This window comes from Capsicum annuum, chromosome 8, assembly GCF_002878395.1.
Source record: "Capsicum annuum cultivar UCD-10X-F1 chromosome 8, UCD10Xv1.1, whole genome shotgun sequence".
NCBI classification, from domain to species: domain Eukaryota; kingdom Viridiplantae; phylum Streptophyta; class Magnoliopsida; order Solanales; family Solanaceae; genus Capsicum; species Capsicum annuum.
Genome location: NC_061118.1, coordinates 150,192,808 through 150,211,596, shown reverse-complemented (window position 1 = coordinate 150,211,596; position 18,789 = coordinate 150,192,808). Strand labels below are relative to the sequence as shown.

Genomic DNA, 18,789 nt, shown 5'->3' with positions numbered 1-18,789 from the left:
ACAAAGAAGATGAGAGAGAACAGAAACAACAGAATAAGTAAAACATTGCATTGCATATTCATGCCACTATTACATCTTGTATAGAACTACAATGATATATTATCACTTCCCTAAACTACAAAAATTGGCCAATATTTTCCATTTTCGGAATGTATCTATCATGATACACCACAAGGCTGAGGTCCAATGATGGAAAAATAACAGGTGGTTGACCAAACGCGTTAAAGTAGCAGCTCATAGCTAGCTGATAACATGTCCCCGCTGATGCTGCAAAGTTGAAGGATAAGGAGCAAAGTTTGGTGGTCAACCAAGCTTTCAGTTCTTCCAGCAAGATTGACCAGATTATCCGGGTAGACGAACTGTTACAGGTGTTTCCTATGGAAGAACTAAAAGCCTACTCCTCCCTGCGAATTTTCTTCTTCATTTTATCCTGCACACGATACTTTTCTCGTCTCTCTTCTCTCCTCCGCTTCTTAGAGAGTTGCTCTTCCTTGGTCCTTTCTGCTTCAAGTGCTTTCTTCTTCTCTTCATCCTTGAGCTTTCGCATTTTCTTCTGCAAAATGCATTTAAAACGATGGTGACTGTACAACTCACATCCAAACAGATACTATAAGCTTTGACAATCAGTAATATTAACATAGGGGTGAGGCGAAGAGAACTGTGTCACTTAAGGGTGAATTGTCCAAATAACTCTTTAAGAGCTTGTAGCTAGTATTAATGGGCAAGTGACCAAAACCTACGGCCACAAAAGTTCCTAGTAGTAAAACCAAATCTTAACTGCTCCAGTTGGAGAGAGCATACCTTCTCGTGCTGAATGAGTCTAAGTTTTTGAATATTAGCAAGCACTTTACGCTCATGAGGTTCCATCACCACAGCCCTCCGATCTTCCAGGAGTGGTTGTTTCCGAGCTGGAATATCCTTGGGCTTAGAGGAAAAGGGGAGACTTTTCTGTAATTGCTTGGGAATTACTAAGGGATTGAACTTTTTCCGCTTTCGTTCAATTGGCTGTGGCATCAAACAACATAAAAGCAGAGAGGCGTCTGTCAGCAGCGAAACGGAACGCAACACAAAGGCTATGAATGTAATTATGAAGTTATTAAGAAGCATACGAAAATAATATGTTTCACCTTATATAAAGAATCCTTGTTGACAGGCACTGGCAGATTATGTTCTCTCCTTAATTCAGCAAGTGTTTTCATTCCTTGCCAAGTTTGGTCACGTGGCTGTAATGCTGTTGTCAACGGATTGTAGAAGCAAGGAACTTCAACTTGAGTCCAAGCACGCAAGAAAACAATGTCACTCATAAGGATCTTATCCTCAAATGTGCATCTAGCAATGCCTTCCTTGGCACTCCCACCCTTCTTCTTGGGTTGGTTGCCAATCTCTTCTTTAGCAGCCTAAGATTAACACCAACAGTGAACGCAGGGGAATGAATCAGGAAACAAAAGTAAAACCATCCCTAAACATGGAGAACTACTTCTACTACAGCTCCACAATTTTCTGTGGTGGAATCACTTTGCAACATGTGCAACTTTTTGAGATGGCACCCTAAATGCTAAATCATCATCCTCTAAACAACGTGACAAATAGTGTTAAGAAAATGTCAATTCTATGCTAGAATTAACAAGAATTACAAAACTAATGTCCATGGAGAGCCCAAGGTATGGAGAGAAGAAAGTACAGAAGAAGCCTTGAATAACAAGCAGAAGCAGGCAGCCAAGGATGAAGTCCCCTTCCCCACCCCCAGTCCACATGCACCTTTTTCTTTTCAAAGAATTCATCTTTGTTGTGTGTAACAGTGTAAGTCCATGCTTTTTTAGAACATCAAAATACTAATATATTATGCTCAACAAATCAACGAAGCGTAATTATTCTATTCTTTCAATCAGAGGTGGTCAGAATCTCCAAAAGCAACATCTCATACCGTTATTCCTCTGGTCAAACGTTGTTGAATACCATCAGTGTGCAGTTTATTTAAATTGGGTTGATCCCAGAAAATTAGTATAAGTTTTTAATTTTTTATTGCTTGATGGTGGTTTAATGTTTAGAGGAAAAAAAGGGAACGAACATGAGATGCTGGTATCTAGGTGACGTGAAAAGGAAATATCTTCTTCCTGATTTGATTACACTGTCTAAATAAAGTCCTGTCAGGTTACAGTCAAGCACAAGTATCCATAGCTAGAAAAACATCAAGTGAAGTGAGACAGCACTCAAATGATACCCAAAGTGGTAAACTACCTTTTTCACTTGCCCGCGAATTCCACTAACAGTTCGAACAGCTGCACCTTCAAACCTAGCTATTTCAAGATTTGAAGTGAACATGTCCTTGATAAGTGCCGTCTTCTTGAATATTTTACATGGGTGACCAACTAACTTGATCTTTTTGACTATTCGTGCTGCATGGTTGAACTCTAGCACAGTTGCAGTGGCAGTGATTCTAAAGGATGCCTGAAAAGATATAAAGACAAAGGGAGAACACTCAGCACAGAGGTAGGATTAGGGGTGGGCATATTTTGGTTTAAATCGAAAAAACCGAAATTTAATTTTGATTTCGGTTTTTCGGATCGGATTCGGTTTGTAATTTTAGAATTTCGGTTTTTCGGTTCGGTTTAAAAAAAAAAAATTCGGTTTAAACCGAAATTTTATAAATAAATAAATAATATATATATATATATATTTTATTATATATATATATATAATATAATATTATATTATATATATATAGAATATAATATTATGTTATATATATAATATTTAGTAATTCACATTCACAATTAACATTTAATAGCAAATTCGCATACGCCGCAGGCTGTTTATGGATTGTTTTAGTGACTCAAATATTTTATGGACTATTTTGGTGACCTTGGACTGTTTTATGGACTATTTATGCAGAAAGTATGTTGTTTCATGGACTATTTTTATGAGTTTTGTGTTATTTTGTAGACTATTTATACAAGGTTATATATTATATGTAATGATTAATGACATTATGTATTATGTTAAGCTTATGATTATTTCATTTCGTTTCATCCATGTTGAGTTATTTATAATTATTTATAGGAGTGTCGGGATTTTAGCTATTGTAGACGTTTTAAGGTAGAAGAGGTTAGACAGGCTGTTCGCAGAATGCGAAGGGGTAGGGCGACGGGGCCGGATGAGATTCCGGTCGAGTTTTGGAAGTTCGTTGGAGAGGCTGGTCTTAGGTGGTTGACGGGATTGTTTAATGAAATCTTCAAGACGGCAAAGATGCCCGAGGCTTGGAGGTGGAGCACCATAATACCTCTCTATAAAAATAAGGGGGACAACCAGAGTTGCAACAACTATAGGGGATTAAGTTATTGAGTCACTCTATGAAGATCTGGGAGAGAGTGGTCGAGGTGAGGCTGAGACGGATAGTGTCTATTTCAGAAAACCAGTTTGAATTTATGCCTGGCCGCTCGACGACGGAGGCAATTCACCTGGTACGGAGGTTGGTGGAACAGTATAGGGAGAGGAAGAAGGACCTGCACATGGTGTTTATCGACCTGGAGAAGGCCTATGACAAAGTCCCCAGGGAGGTGCTTTGGAGATGCTTGGAGGTGAGTGGAGTACCGCTGGCATATATCAGAGCAATCAAGGATATGTATGATGGAGCGAAAACTAAGGTGAGGACGGCGGGAGGGGACTCAGAGCATTTCACGGTCCGGACAGGGTAGCATCAGGGATCTACTCTTAGTCCCTTTTTGTTTGCAGTGGTGATGGATGTGTTGACGCGACGTATTCAAGGGGAGGTGCCGTGGTGTATGCTTTTTGCAGACGATGTAGTTTTGATAGATGAGACTCGAGGGGGTGTGAGTGACAAATTAGAGGTGTGGAGGCAAACCCTTGAGTCTAAAGGGTTCAGGGTGAGCAGAAGCAAGACAGAGTATGTGGAATGCAAGTTTAATGACGTGAGGCGGGAGAATGAGGTAGTAGTGAAGCTGGAATCACAGGAGGTAGGTAAGAGGGAGAGTTTCAAGTATCTCGGGTCCGTGATCCAGAGTAACGGTGAGATTGACGAGGATGTCTCGCACCGTATTGGGGCGGGATGGATGAAGTGGAAGCTCGCATCGGGGGTGCTGTGTGATAAGAAGGTGCCGCCTAAGCTTAAAGGCAAATTCTACAGGGCGGTAGTCCGGCCGGTCATGTTGTATGGAGCGGAGTATTGGCCAGTTAAGAACTCCCACATCCAAAAAATGAGGGTGGCAGAAATGCGGATGTTGCGCTGGATGTGTGGGCTGACTAGAGGGGATAGAGTTCGGAATGAGAACATCCGGGAGAAGGTTGGTGTGACACCAGTGGAGTGCAAGATGCGGGAAGCCCGATTGAGATGGTTCGGACACGTGAAGAGGAGGGGCGTGGATGCCCCGGTCCGTAGGTGTGAGAGGCTAGCGTTGGATGGTTTTAAGCGGGGTAGGGGTAGGCCGAAGAAGTACTGGGGTGAGGTGATTAGGCGAGACATGGAGCAGTTACAGCTCACCGAGGACATGACCCTAGATAGGAAGGTCTGGAGGACGCGAATCAGGGCAGTGGACTAGGGCCAGTCTGAGTCGCTAGTATAGGGAACTACTTGGTGGGGGTTTATTCCTGTTAGGAGTCCGTATCCCATGTTTTATTATCAAGCTGTGTGCTTTCCTCTGTTTTATATTACTTATGGGTGCCGTATTTATGTTATGTAATCTTGTAACCTTGTGATGTGCTTTACTATGTGTTTGTGTGGTACCGCGTGTCTCGAGCCGGGGGTCTATCGGAAACAGCCTTTCTAAGAGGTATGGACTGCGTACATCCTACCCCCCAGACCCCACCAGGTGGGAATACACTGGGTTTGTTATTGTTGTTGTTGGGAATGAAAAACAGGTTTGAAAAAAATAATTTTTCTAAAAAAATCCAACAATTTTAAATGCTCAGTTATGAAAAAGAGAGGCTAACTAATTTAATGTTTCAAACCGAAATAAAAATCCAGAATAACCGAACCGAATTTGTAAAAATCGAACCAACCCAAATTTATTTCGGTTTGGTTATGGATGTCATTTTTGTCAATCCAAAAACCGATAAACCGAACCGATATTAATAGTCAAACCGAACCGACCGAACGCCCACCCCTAGGTAGGATCAACCTAAATTTGCATCAAATATTGACTGCAGATCTTCCCCATCCCCAGTGCAACAAAGAGTAACCAGACGCTAAAAAAGAGAGAAAAAGAGTTTGTTCTTTGACATAGGACTGTATATTGCTAATTGTCTCCCAGTTACTAATAATGAAATTGCCTCACTATGTACAGTGTTATCAAAAGCGGGAAAAAAAACAAAGGTTGCATAAAATTTGTCTTTTACATAAAAATTAATAAATGTAAAATTTCATAAAATACTAAATTCTATATATATATATATATATATATATATATGTATGTGTGCGTGTATGTGTGTGGCAGTTGAGTAAGGTCTCTTTAGAATTGCTTTGTAATGCTTTTACTTAAGCCAAGGATCTACTGGAACCAACCTCTCTACCTCCCAAGATAGGGGTAAGGTCTGCGTACACACTACCCTCCACAGACCCCATTTATGGACTTACACTGGGTATGTTGTTGTATATATATGGCAGTTGGTGGTGATGATGGTTAAAGGAGGCATCAACGGTGGTTGTGGGTGTCACTTGGTGATGGTCTTGACTAATGGTGGTGGGGACTGGCGTGGGTAGTAGTCGATGATGGTGGCTAGTAATAGTAGTTAACAATGGTGGTGGAAACTGATAATAATGGTGGCTGGCATTACATAGTGGTGGTAGTTGTTGTGGTGATTGTAAATGGTGGCTAGTGATGGCGAGGACTGAAGGTAGAGATTGGCAGCGGTGGTGTTGGGGCTGAGGATGGTGCCCGTGGTTGGTGGTAGTTAATAATGGAGGAGAGCGGTTGGGGTAATTGGCAATGGTGAGTGATGGTGATAGCGGTGAATGGACGGAGTTGAAGAATTGTCATCTTGGTAGAATTCTTTGAATATACATCTGAATGATATTTAGAATGCTACGGATCTTATATCTTTTACATCTATTCAGACTCATTAAGTGGTTATACCAGGATAAAAAACAAAGACACTTAATGATTAAGATTCAAACCTAAAAAACAAACGGGCTTAATGATTAAAATTAAGATCCCATAAGTGAAAACAAACGAGGCCAAGTCTGTTTTTTTTTTTTTGAACAGGTAACTTTGAGTCCCAAGTCTGTTTTTTCAGGTCTGAATCATAATCATTTAAGTGTGTTTGTTTTAAAATTTTAAAACCACTTAATGGGTGTGAATAGATCTTAAGGATTAAGATAAATAACAATTCAAAAGTTTCTACAAAGATGGGATATAATTCATCCCTACTCCATCCATTTTCACTACTGACCAAAGTTCACTGATGTCCACCATTATCAACTACCACCACTTCCACCTACAGCCACCACCGCCGCCACCATCACCACCAATCACGTAAGTCGGTTGTCACCATCATTAGCCACCATTCACAATCACCAGCAACCACCATTACAACCACTAATCACAAACTACAATCATCACAACCAGTCACCACTACATATCCCTAACCACCACCATTAGCTACCACTATCGTCCACCACAGTTATTAGTTGCAACCACCCCTACCATGATCAACAACCATTGTTAATCATTACGACCAACCAAAATCACCACTAGCTACTACCCAGAACCACCACCATCACCCAACCACAATTCCCAATTGGAACCTACAACCACTATAAGTTATAACTAGCCATCACCATCTCCAACTGTCATATAATTTTTTAAAGTCTTTATTTAAAAAAAAAGACGTAACAACATCAAAGGATGCCTATGAAAGTTGGTGCTTGTGAAAGGTTGATAAAACTATCATGAAGATCTGAGGATGATACCAGCCAACATTTTTGGTGTATTCGGTAGAAAGAAACTATAGATGTTTTGATGGGGTATAAACTCCCATCCACTGTATGAACTGCTAAGATATTCCCTGTAAACTGCCAAGATAGTTTTTTTGGACTTAATTAGATCCCTAAATATTTAGACTTATTCTCCGTAAGGAGCTGATTTATATTTATTAGCACTTTGCACTCTTCATTTTTTGCGTTTACTGAATGTCATCAATGAAATCAATTACTTCATCAAACAAAATTTTATTGATATAGTATTAGATTAATTGAATATTTTATTCAAATTATATTTATTGATTTTTAAATGAAGACAAGTTCTATATATTCAAATGTTGAGAAAGTGAAAACAGTCGTATTATTTAGTATCCAAATTTGAATACATCTTAATATTCAGATCTAGATTGCGACATCCAAATCTTAATGCACATCATAATGTAAAGATATGCATTCAGATTCAAACGTCTTAATCATAATGAACAAATTCAGATTCAAACGTCTTAATCTTAATGAACAAATGAGGCCTAAGGCATATTTAGAAATGAAAATGGTCAAGCACAAAGCAATGAAATAAACTGCGGTGAAAAATGTTATGTAAATCATATGCAATAAGTATTTAAAGGAGACTACGATCTAGTGAAGACAAATGAATCTGTACTAAAGGATTATTCCATCCACGTTACAGATATGGTTCCCAACTAATTTGAGGAAATTGATTTGGCTTGCATGGTTAGGCCCTCTTTTCTCTTCTTTTTTTGATAAAAAAAGAAATCCACAAGGGCCAGTGGCACAAGGATCGAGAATTAGTGAATAACGGATCTGCCCTTGGTAACCTTTTCAACTTAAATACCACGATCTTGTCTACAGCAAGATTTGAACCCGCGAAGTACGCCTAAACCACGCATCACGTCTTGCACTCTTACTACTAAACTGAAGCCCTATGGGTTCTTGAATTACTAGACTTGTAAAAGTTAAAACTTCCATCAATAGGAAGAAATGGGAAAATGGACCATAACAGGTCAGCTTGGTACTTGCTGAATGCATTTCCAGACAACATTACAGAGGCCTACCTAAATATCACACCTTGAGAAGTACTTAACAGTAATCATAGGCAAGGCAGAAAAATGACACCTTACCTGATTGTTTGACAAGTTCTGGACAGCGATCATTCCCGTGTGTGGAGGCACAAGGGGACCCCAAAACATTGCCAGACAATGCATGTGTTCAGGAGTGTACTTGAGCATACGGTGACGACCATTTTGATCCTCAATGGCATAAATAGGTACAGTTTGGTAGCGCCTCCAACCAATAGAAACAATAATTGGATCCCTAGTCTTCAGCACTTTCTTGTGCCACCTGTGCCGCTTCAACCGAACCTGAAAACAAGACAGTTTTCTCTGGTAGTATTGGGATGGAACTACGCACTCACTCAAAAAATCATAATTAAAGATTTTGCCTTCCCCAAATTTAAATTTGTACAATTATATATCATAACAAGGCTTTAACATTGATAAAATTAAATAATGCCACGATGCATTAACATTTACAATCATGTCATTTATGCAAAAAAAACATCTTCTCTATTTCTATTCATGAATCATGCTTGCATACTACATAAATGCACGATAGGGCCAGATCCTCTCATTCCTTTTTCTTCAGTACTGTCTCTTATACTTGAGATAAACTGTTGAGAGTAACAGGGACTACCGGTCAGGGTATAATACGCCAACTACCATCTACAGTCACGTGCTCAGAACTTTGCTAGTTAACGGGGGATTCTCTTAGAACAGGGAAGTTACACCTAGCTTAAACTCAATAAAATAGGATTTTCAGAGAATCTTACTTTCAGCAAACAATATCTTGTTAATCAAACAAACCTAATGGACATGCTAGTTCTTCCTGGGGAAAACTAATAGTTTTCTTTCTGTAAACAAAGATGATAGGCTCTCAAAAATTGTTTCGGGCAGCAACTTCTCTCTTATGACCATACCAGAGCAGTCTGTTGTGTCTTCTAGCGTTCATAATACCATAACTATGTCATGGCCGCTCTGGCTGGCAGATAATAATCCATCCATAAAATCGTCCATAACTGATAGCTTACAATAGAATATTTAAGTTTTGCTCATTAATATATTTTAGAGGAGAGACAAACTTCTAAAGAAGTGAATAGTAGTTCTTTCATCTGTCAAAAGAACAACAATCAAATCAAAGATTGAATATCCATTTTATGACGTAAATAAACGCTAAGAGGAAAAAAGAAACGAATTGGACATAACCAAAGAGGAGCTTTTACCTGCATGTATCCAACATTTTCTTCTCCAAGTGCTAGACCTCCAACAAGAATCGGATGGCAAGGATCAAAATGTTCAACCATTTCAGAGGGGACAGCATGAACTTCTAGTCTAAGATAAGTTCCTGTTCTGAAGCCTTCTATCTCTATCCGAGTGGCCTCATCAAGTTCATTTAGTGCTGCTAAATTCACTTGTTTCTGAAACTCTACCTCTTCCTTCAACTGTGAGATAAGGCATGATTAACTTCAACATAAATGCATCCCCACTTTATAGTTGGCTGAAATTGACCAAAACCTCACCTTATCATAGTACCCACTTCCATCAGCTTGACCCCGATGAGACTTCACATCTGGTTTGATAACCTCGTCTTCATCCTCATTGGAGGAATCAGATCCACCATATGTACATAGAAGTTAAGCTCATTAAACAAATTGCAAGGACAACAATAATATACCCAGTGTGATACCATAATAGTTGGGGAAGAGCAAAATTTATTTGATGATAAATGAAAAATGATGGGGTGAAGTGGAAGGAAAAGGAAAGAAAAATGAGGTAACAAAAGGATATTGGGCATCAAATTTTGCACGAAGGGCCAATTTCTTTAGCCTTCGTTCCTCAGCTGCTGATTCATCATCCATGCGGATCATATCATCAGTTCCAGCATTACCCATCTCATGGCTCTCATACTTCTGACCTGTTTCCAAGTCTTCAAAATCACCAAACAGATCCTCGACGTCCTCACCACCATCATCATTACCATTGACATCTCTTGAGCCACCGCCACGAGCTGCTTTGGACCAGCCTCTGCTGACAAAACGGATACGAATGCTTTCAATTGATTCTTGAATCTTCCAGTCAATTTGACTTGCAAAATTTACAAATTTGGAGCAGTCCTCGGCATCAATATTATCATCATCCACCTGATCTTCTGGTTTCTGCATAATGCAATAATTTGACCAGTCATTACAACTCCTACCAAAATGGTAGTGGTAAAATAAAAAATGACTATAACAGCAGAAGAGCAACATTTAATTACATTGAGAAGATTCCACTTTTTTGGTTCCTCAACTATTGATAAACACAGTTTGTTCTATTCAAATACGAACTTTCAACCATTTGATATATTCAGTTTGGTCCCTCCACATGACTATCACGCCTTCCACTATAGTAAAGTCATTTCGATACTTCTACTGCAAACACTTTTGGCTTACAAAGTCGGAGTGACAAAATTAAGGATATTACAACAGTTAACTAAATCAAGCTACCCTCAAAATACTGGGTAAAAGGCCTGGAAGCCACATGATTGAGTAATCCTTCTCCTTATCTTTTAGACTGGAGGGATGGATACTCTGAAATCATAATAATAATTTTATAGACAATGATTCCCATACACATTATCATCATTCATCAGAGTTGACGTGCAATGTGCTTAGCTGGATATCACATGGGCCAAAAGTAAACAACCGTGGAACCAAAAGTGTTATTATTTGATGATGAGCTGCATAAGGACAAACCTTAGTTCCTTCCCCTTTTGGCACGAAGAACTCAGTATCACTTTCATCGTTTTCAGTGCCATGCTGCTGCAACTCAGCTTTACTAGTTGACTTGGATTCAGATGCCCCATATACAAGCTGCATAAGATTAACATTTTGGCACTCACGTGTCCTTTCTAACAGGAACTCTTTCCATCTTGAAGCATTGCCCATGTTCTCTCCTACTAAAAGAATACAAAAAGATTCCTTACGAAATGAAAGATTTGGAGTCATTAGAAAAGGTTGGAAAGAAAGCAAGCTACTTTACAGCAAGTTGGGAACTTCAATTACCCCATCGGCACGAGGCTGATGAAACACAAAATGGAGATAAAGTACCCAGAGAACGATGCCTGTACTAAATGAAGATAAAAAACCTACCATCTGTATTGGAATCATCATCATCCCCTGAATTTTGATCTGCTTCATTTTCCTCATCACTATCCTCTAAATCATCATCTTGAGCTTCCTCGTCCTGTGCGTCCTCTTCACCATCTTCTTCACTATAATCCTGGATTAAATGATGTAGTATATATACAACATATACGCATTTCAAACATCAATTCCACCAGACGGTTAACCATGACATACGAGAGAGTAACTTGTGTCAGAAATTAAGTTCCGAGTGTATCAATAAGTGAAGATGTAACAACTTATACAAATTAAATAGAATTAACATGTGGACAATATTATGCTAATGAGGAATATATCAATGACTGGAAAAGGGTAATTGATGAGTCTTAGAAAGCAGTGCTCTTCATGCAAAGAACCTCTGCTCCCCAAGAAAAACTGGCACACTTCTCAGGGGCTCTTAAAGAGGTAGAAAGCAACAGGTTTTATCAGATTTCTTCAAACCAGAAAAAAGGGAGGCATAAGCCTTCATGCTTAATATTCTGGTACAGATAGCTGTCTACTTGTTTTTTATCTACAATATGCAAACACCTCATAGACAAGATGAGGCACGGGAAGGAAAGGAACAAGATCATGAATGTCACTGCCTTACCTTTTCATCAAAATGATTATCATTATCATTATCATTATCAAAGATAGCTTTTCTTCTCATCCTTCCATCATAGAAATCAACTTGTTCCCTGAAACTACTACTGGATCCTGGGTGCTTCTCTGATCCAATAGTATCTTCTTCCTCAGAATTATCATCAGAGGTGTCCTTTGAATCCCTTGGATGAGTTCGCTCTAACTGTAGTGGTTCCAACTCATTCAAATCTTCAGCATCGCTGTCTTCATCTGATCCATCGCTGTTGGGTTCTAACCCAGACTGATCTTGCTCCGCAGGCTCCAAACCATAAGTTTGATCAGTTTTAGCATGATTTGATGAGGATGGATTAGGTTTTTTCCCAAAAAGGGATATAAAGCTATTTTCTAATTTCTCATCAATCGAATATTTCGTGTTCTGAAGTGACTTAACTAAGGCCTCTCCAACATCGTTGCCCTTCCCTGATCAAGAGGATAATAACGGTCAGTGGGAAAATGACTTGCCAAAAGTTGTAACCCAAAAAATAAAACAAACAGTTATAGCATGTAGGAAAAAAGTGATCTCAACATCCAATATTTTCTCTAACCCAGATCTTTTAAGAAAACTAGTGGCAAATCCACGCAACACGGGTGAGATTTTTTATTATTATCTACCAAAAAGAAATTGTCTAACTTAATCCAATTCTTCTTTTATTTTTTTCACCTAATGTTGTTTAACAAATGTACTATATGCCATTTTTCTTAATAACATGGAAGGGAAGTTACAGTGACAACTCAAATTTTCTTTTCAGGTGGAGGCTTAGTGAAAATGCACAAAATCCAACAAACTACTATCGATCATAAGGTTATACCAACCATTGTGTCCTGTAGATATCTAAGCATTGGAAAGGGGGCATTATTTAAATTTTACAACATATAGGAGTTCTCAACAACTTCTAACACCATCTAGCAAATAGCATACTCCTCTGCATGTTAATATCTGATCAGTTATGCAGCTTAGCTCTAGTCAAGAGTTCTTCATTGCCCATGGCGTGATCTGATACGATACACAAGAACAGGGAGAAATAGAGAGACAAACAAAGAACGTGCAGGAAATAGACGACACAGACACACCACCGCAAGAGTAGATTTTATAATCAAATGTTGATCTTATTAAGTCATTGGACCAATAATAAGTAGAGTTCACCCAGAAATTATGATGAGTAACTGATTGAGCAGAAGGAACTTGGAGCAAGCGCAGGTAGGCAACAACATTCACGGCCTGTTAATTGGTAATAGCGGCAAATTTTGAAAGATATATCAACAAAAAAGCTATAACCAGAAGGTGCTTCAAAAGAGAGAAAAACCATCAAGAAAACAGCCTTAAAAACTGGTTTCTATTAAAGACCAACTTACACATATTTTAAATGATGAGTTCTGCCAAAGAAGAAGAATAACCAGCCAACCATAACTCTTTTCCCAAATGATGTACTATTTATAAAGGTATCAATCCAGCTACCAAGACACAAGACTTAAATTCTAGATACCAGAAGACAGCCTGAAGCATATCCCTTATCTTGCTGAACTAATAAGGGAATGTAAATTTCCCATAAGCTAAGAAAATTTGGAATTCATCAATTTAAAAAAGAAAAGATAGGATTCTTAGAAACATAGTGGAAATATTGTACCGCTACGACCTCCAACAGCAGCAGTTTCATCAACCTTAGAGAACTGGACAAAGTGATCATTTATGTTTATATACACAGCATCCTTATCATAAAGAAGATCGCCCAATCCAGACATGGGGGCATAAAACAGCTTTTCCTTGTCCCTTAGTCCCTTCTTCTTGGCAGCATATGGCAGAGGGCACGGATCAGGTAATGCTGTTATACCAGCCAAACTATAATCACCAACACCAGCAATATGCACCTGGTCATATTGTGAAGCAGCTTTAGAATATGGACAAGGGAGAAATAAGCTGTTAAATCACTAGCTGAAACATCAGATTAAAATAACTAGGTATGAATAAAATGCCACAATCTTCACATGGGTCATTATACAACTCATCGAGTTTTTATCCCAAAGGCTTCCATCTTACCCGATCTTCTCTAGTTTGTTATGAAAGGGCCATGGCTTTTTCCCTTTCACTGGTACATCGACCAGTAGAATTTACAAACTCTTATTGTTGACAAGTAACGCAAATAATATTCACAAGTGAAATAGACAAGCACTAAGCTATTGTTGGACGCTACAAAAGGCTCCCTGTACAAAATATACAAAACATTGATAAGAGTCTCTTATTTTTTCCTACACCAAAAGGCCAATACGAATCTATACTTCAAAATTTGTACACTTATAATCTTATCTCCAGGGCACCTTCTACCCTTTTCATTCTAGATGGTCCATACTATACCGGCTGGCGTGGTTCCAACATTTCTAAAACTATGGACAAAAATTTCTATATTATCCATTAGATACATAATATGCATTTGAACGTTAGGCTTGATGATTTTCTCCAAGTCTTTGAACCAGCTCTGTGGTATTGTCACTCTTAAAGTTCATCTATTTGTAGCCTGATAGAGCAAACCAAAACTCCATATTGTATAAGACTTCAGGCATATTGCTATGCCATTTCACAGCAACTATATTACTTTCAATTGACCTTAGAGGGTGCATGAACCTTTGTTTTTATAGCTTTAAACAGCCAGTTCGTAGTGAAATCAGAATTTTTAGTTGACATGAAGTAGCGCTAAAAGTTACTTCCCTGACAAACAAACGAAAAGTAAAAGCAACAAGGCGTTCACATCAGACCTTTGCTCCTTTCATCATATTACATCCACGAAGATAACCATACAAAATGACATTTCTGTCACACTTGTTGTTCATGCGCACTTTTTCAGGAGGAGTTACATCTTCAAATCGATCTACAACAATGTAAGGGTGGGACATGCGCCAGGATAAAGGAGGAAACTTCATGACAGAGATAAACCGCGCAAGATTATGCACTTCACGTTTAGAGTACCTACTCATTAACAAAACATTGTTTCAGAAATTAAATAGAAATATTTCATGAAATCATCATTGCATGCTAAACATGAAATTTCAAATATGGAAGCTACGGACTTACTTCCCATGGATGAGACCAGACAAATAAAATAATTTAGCTCCATCATATATCTCAGTCCAAAATCTATGCTTTAACCGTTGCTTCGTCTTTTTAAGCTTCTTAACATCCTTGAACTGGTCGAGATGTGTAAGAACACCCATAACTTTAGGAAATCCGTGATTTTGCAATATATTTAGGAATTCAAAAGTCTCCTGCAAAGTAATTAAACCAATCACAAACTTTACCAACCAAAATAGTTATCAGCCCAGGAAACACATTCAATCACCAACCAGTAAATGTGAAAGGTACTAGAGAAAGAATATAACACCATCTACATTACCTTGGTAGCCAAGATGGAAGCAAGCAATAAATGTCAATTTTAATAAAACCAATTAAGTTTGTGCAAGGAATAAAACCTCTGCTATTCTGCAAGAGATTTTGATCAAACACACAAAAAATTAATTAGCTTGACTTGCATGCTAAAGTGATAGTGTTAGAAGATAACATTGAAAAAAGTTTTTTTTAGAACTGGTACAGTAGAATATAACATTGAAAACAGTAGTTGAAAGTGAACAGCTATTATTGAGGATTTCAAGGTTTAGATTTGAATTTTTGAAACTCATGAAGGATGTACAGAGTAATAAAGTATTACACTTTCTACAAGTACTAATATTTTTGCATGTCATGAGAAAAGGCACGTCCAATAAAATGGGACAAAGAGGATAATTTGAAAGACAGGAATCAAGAACTTACATTAATGGTAAATAGTATCGGCAATATTATTCAATCTCACCTAACTCACTAAGTTAACCCATCCATACACTAAAGGAGTTGCTACATATTCAATGAGAAAACACTAGAACAATCTTATGCTTATCCTAAAGAGCTTTTTTTCTCTTAAGAAGCAAAACGCACCATTTCAAAGCCATAGCTACCGTCAATGAGAAGCAATGCCAAATCCGCAAACTTTGCCACATCAATCATTCCATTGATATCATTCGGACACTCTATAAACTGCAAACGTCTCTGCTTACCTACAGTGTAACAAATGAAACAATGATCTTCCAATACCAATGATTCAAGTAAAACTTAATAGAATATGGTTATGGCAATACTGCATATATAGCTCTTCTGCTAATTGATTAAGTTGACACCTTATTTGGGATGTCGAACGGTAAAAAAAATGTCTGTCTTCTAGCATTGTCAAAGGTGAAACGCGTAGAAAAGAACCAAAACCTGTTTTATGGGCTTTAAGAAAAGGCTCAACTAAATAACACTTAGTAAAACAATTATGAAAAATTGATGGAAATAGAACACATTCAAGACTAACTATAGATAGAAACAACAGTATAGGAGAGTAATTGAAACACTGCATGTTAATTTAAAACATATGTGTGGATAAAGATCATGGTAGTTCAAGTTCCAATCTATTTCTGGTCCAGTTTTAGGTTTGCAATGCAAATAGAAACTAGCTCTCTTATAAGAAAAATCTAATTTCTTATTCCTAGTGAGTAGTGCAAAATTGATGGAAATAGAACACATTCAAGACTAACTATAAATACATAGCCATCTGTCGAGTTTCCGTAGCAGTTCACACTAAATTGATCCAGCTACCTTAATGATTTAGAGTTGACCTCTAGGCAAACTCACGAGTCTAATAATTAACCTAGGATTTTTGTTGAATCATCTCCTAAGAGCTTCTGCAAAAACGGCACTTAAGCAAGGCAAAATATCCAACCTGCAGAGTGCCTTGCTCCCAAAGCTTAAGTGCAGCTTTGATAACACCAGTTGCTAACATATTCTGATAAACAGAAAAGCATATCCTAAATAAAGTAACTAAAAAAACACAAAAAAAAAAAAAACAAAACAATTATAGCAACAAAATACAATTTGACAGTTTTATGCACATCAGAATTGCTAACAGCATCAAACCTCCACAGACCTTTCTCGGACGAAAAAACCAATCACTCACTGAATTCCATGTACGAACTCATTTTGGAGGCGTGTCTTGCACGTGGAAAACTAAATATAACGCCCAAACCCAGTAAGAAACCAGCCCACTGAAGTTATTTAGAATGCAGAGTATATTAAATTGAAAGAAACCCAAATGGAAGTAAACTAGTCTCCTACACGAAAACATCTTTATACTAGAAAATCAGCTTCTTTCTTTAATTTCATCCATTAGCCTTGAACTGATATACAGGTTATCCCTAAAGTACAGAGACCATCTCTAAAGCCTACCATTGTAATTGAAATGGGGAGGAGGAAAATGGATAAACTGTAACATGTTTAGTGAATAATTTCCGCAACCTTCCTCACCGAGTAGAGATAAAAATCACAATCAAGCCGAAACATGAGAGAGACAGAAACCAATCAAGATAAATTTCAGATGTGATAAGGTGAACCCATTCGTTCTTTATAATATTTCAATTATTCACATCTGAACTAAGCTAATCAAAAAATCAACAACGCAGGAAGCCAATCCATACCTGATACTATTGTAATGGGACCTCGAACTTCAGGTAAATTTTGCTTTGTATAGTGCTTCACAAGAGTCTTAATCAACAATGACTTCCCAACCTATAAAAACACATTCCAACAAAAACATCAAATCAAAAAACCCAAAGAACGACACCAAACCAAAACTGTAAACCAAAAACACATGAAATCATCAACCTTAGGAGGTCCCTGCACTACAATTACATATGGAGCTGGTTCTCCAGTAGACCGATCAACTGTCGGTACATGAAGCCTCTTCTGCTCCTTCTCAGTAGTTCGTGCTTGCAATCTCTTCGCTTTCACCGTAGAGTTAAATGCAAATGCCTACAATTTACCATTCAATTAGCGATAATAAAACTTTCGACTTACACAAATTACACATAAAAGAAAAAAAAAAAGGAGTACCTTAGGATTGTGTTGCTTATTGTTTTCATCGGAAACGCCTTTCTTTTTCTTATCGGACTTTGATTTTTTCTTGGCGTTAGGACCAGATTGACGGGACCTGTGAGATTTGTGCGACTGTTCTCCATCCATAACCATGGCGTTAAGAGTTCAGAGTAATGGCGGCGAAGAAGAAGAAGAAGGGGGGGAGGGAAATACTAAAAGGGGTTTAAAGAAGAAAGGGTTTAAGAGTAGAAAGTTTCAATTAGTTCGTCGGATTTTCCTCTTCTAGTCTATTTATTTTTAGGCTAATGAGTACAAGATTTAATATACTTTTCATTTTTATAAATTTTAGGGTAAGTTAAAATTAAATAAATAAAATATATATTAAAAATTTGGATTGTCCATGATTTAGTTAAAAATTAAAAAATTAATCTAAATCGAAAAACGAATAAAAGCAATTGAATGAACTTGATTTTTATTTGATTTTTATTTTTAAAATGGATAATATTTAGTTTGATTTTAATTAAAAAAAATCATAATCAAACAAACAAGTTATTTACGTAATAGAATATCAATATGTTTTATTAATTTCAAATATCTTGCATATTTTTCATTAAAATTTTAACTTTAACGTGTAATTGTACTATCTTTTATGGAGCGAAGTGTGTTTCTTTCGGTTTCGTGTTTAGGTAGATTTATTCAAATGGATGGTTATTCTAATTTTCTTGAACCTGTACGAGAGATTTTTCTGGCTCTAATAAGAACAGAAAAAATATATCCAACAAAGCATAATAGGATTTTCTCAAATAGTAACCATCCTCTGCTGATCATAGTCCAACCTCCAACGTAGAGGAGATATTTACCTGAACCTCCTGACATCCATAATTGATAATTGAAAATAACAACCACACAATTGTCGACGTTTTGTTCATTCATCAAAGAGCAACTCAAATATGCTGCTGCTACTACTACAGAGCTAACAAGGGCTCTCTTGCAATCCAGGTACAGGATGGAAATTGCCTAGTTTATTTGATGTAGTAGTAGTAGAAAGAAACTTACAGGAAATCATAA

General features: G+C 37.6%; 1 protein-coding gene across 2 annotated transcripts; it reads right to left on the bottom strand.

Moving 5' to 3' along the window:
* Positions 1-24: 24 nt before the first annotated feature.
* LOC107839449 (ribosome biogenesis protein BMS1 homolog) lies at positions 25-18,014 on the bottom strand. Of its 2 annotated transcripts, none has more exons than XM_016682937.2 (18): positions 17,740-18,014; positions 17,512-17,658; positions 17,325-17,415; positions 15,751-15,869; positions 14,857-15,047; positions 14,541-14,751; positions 13,418-13,658; positions 11,761-12,212; positions 11,139-11,268; positions 10,743-10,942; positions 9,796-10,163; positions 9,528-9,630; positions 9,231-9,449; positions 8,074-8,313; positions 2,239-2,448; positions 1,128-1,397; positions 802-1,005; positions 25-553 (listed from the first exon to the last, which is right to left on the bottom strand). In XM_016682937.2, exons 1-18 carry the CDS (start codon positions 17,872-17,874, stop codon positions 395-397), a joined length of 3,690 nt encoding a protein of 1,229 aa, XP_016538423.1. In that variant the 5' UTR covers positions 17,875-18,014; the 3' UTR covers positions 25-394. The 2 variants fall into 2 exon arrangements, with proteins under 2 accessions (XP_016538423.1, XP_016538422.1); XM_016682936.2 differs by having other exon boundaries at positions 10,743-10,945; positions 17,740-18,013.
* Positions 18,015-18,789: the final 775 nt, after the last annotated feature.

Excerpts from the sequence above, each read along its gene's own strand:
- LOC107839449 (XM_016682936.2), bottom strand. The coding sequence starts at position 17,874 with ATGGTTATGGATGGAGAACAGTCGCACAAATCTCACAGGTCCCGTCAA. Across the intron at positions 10,946-11,138 it reads TGATGATTCCAATACAGATG|TAGGAGAGAACATGGGCAAT; the intron begins GTAGGTTTTTTA and ends GTATTCTTTTAG. Across the intron at positions 554-801 it reads GACTCATTCAGCACGAGAAG|AAGAAAATGCGAAAGCTCAA; the intron begins GTATGCTCTCTC and ends TGCATTTTGCAG.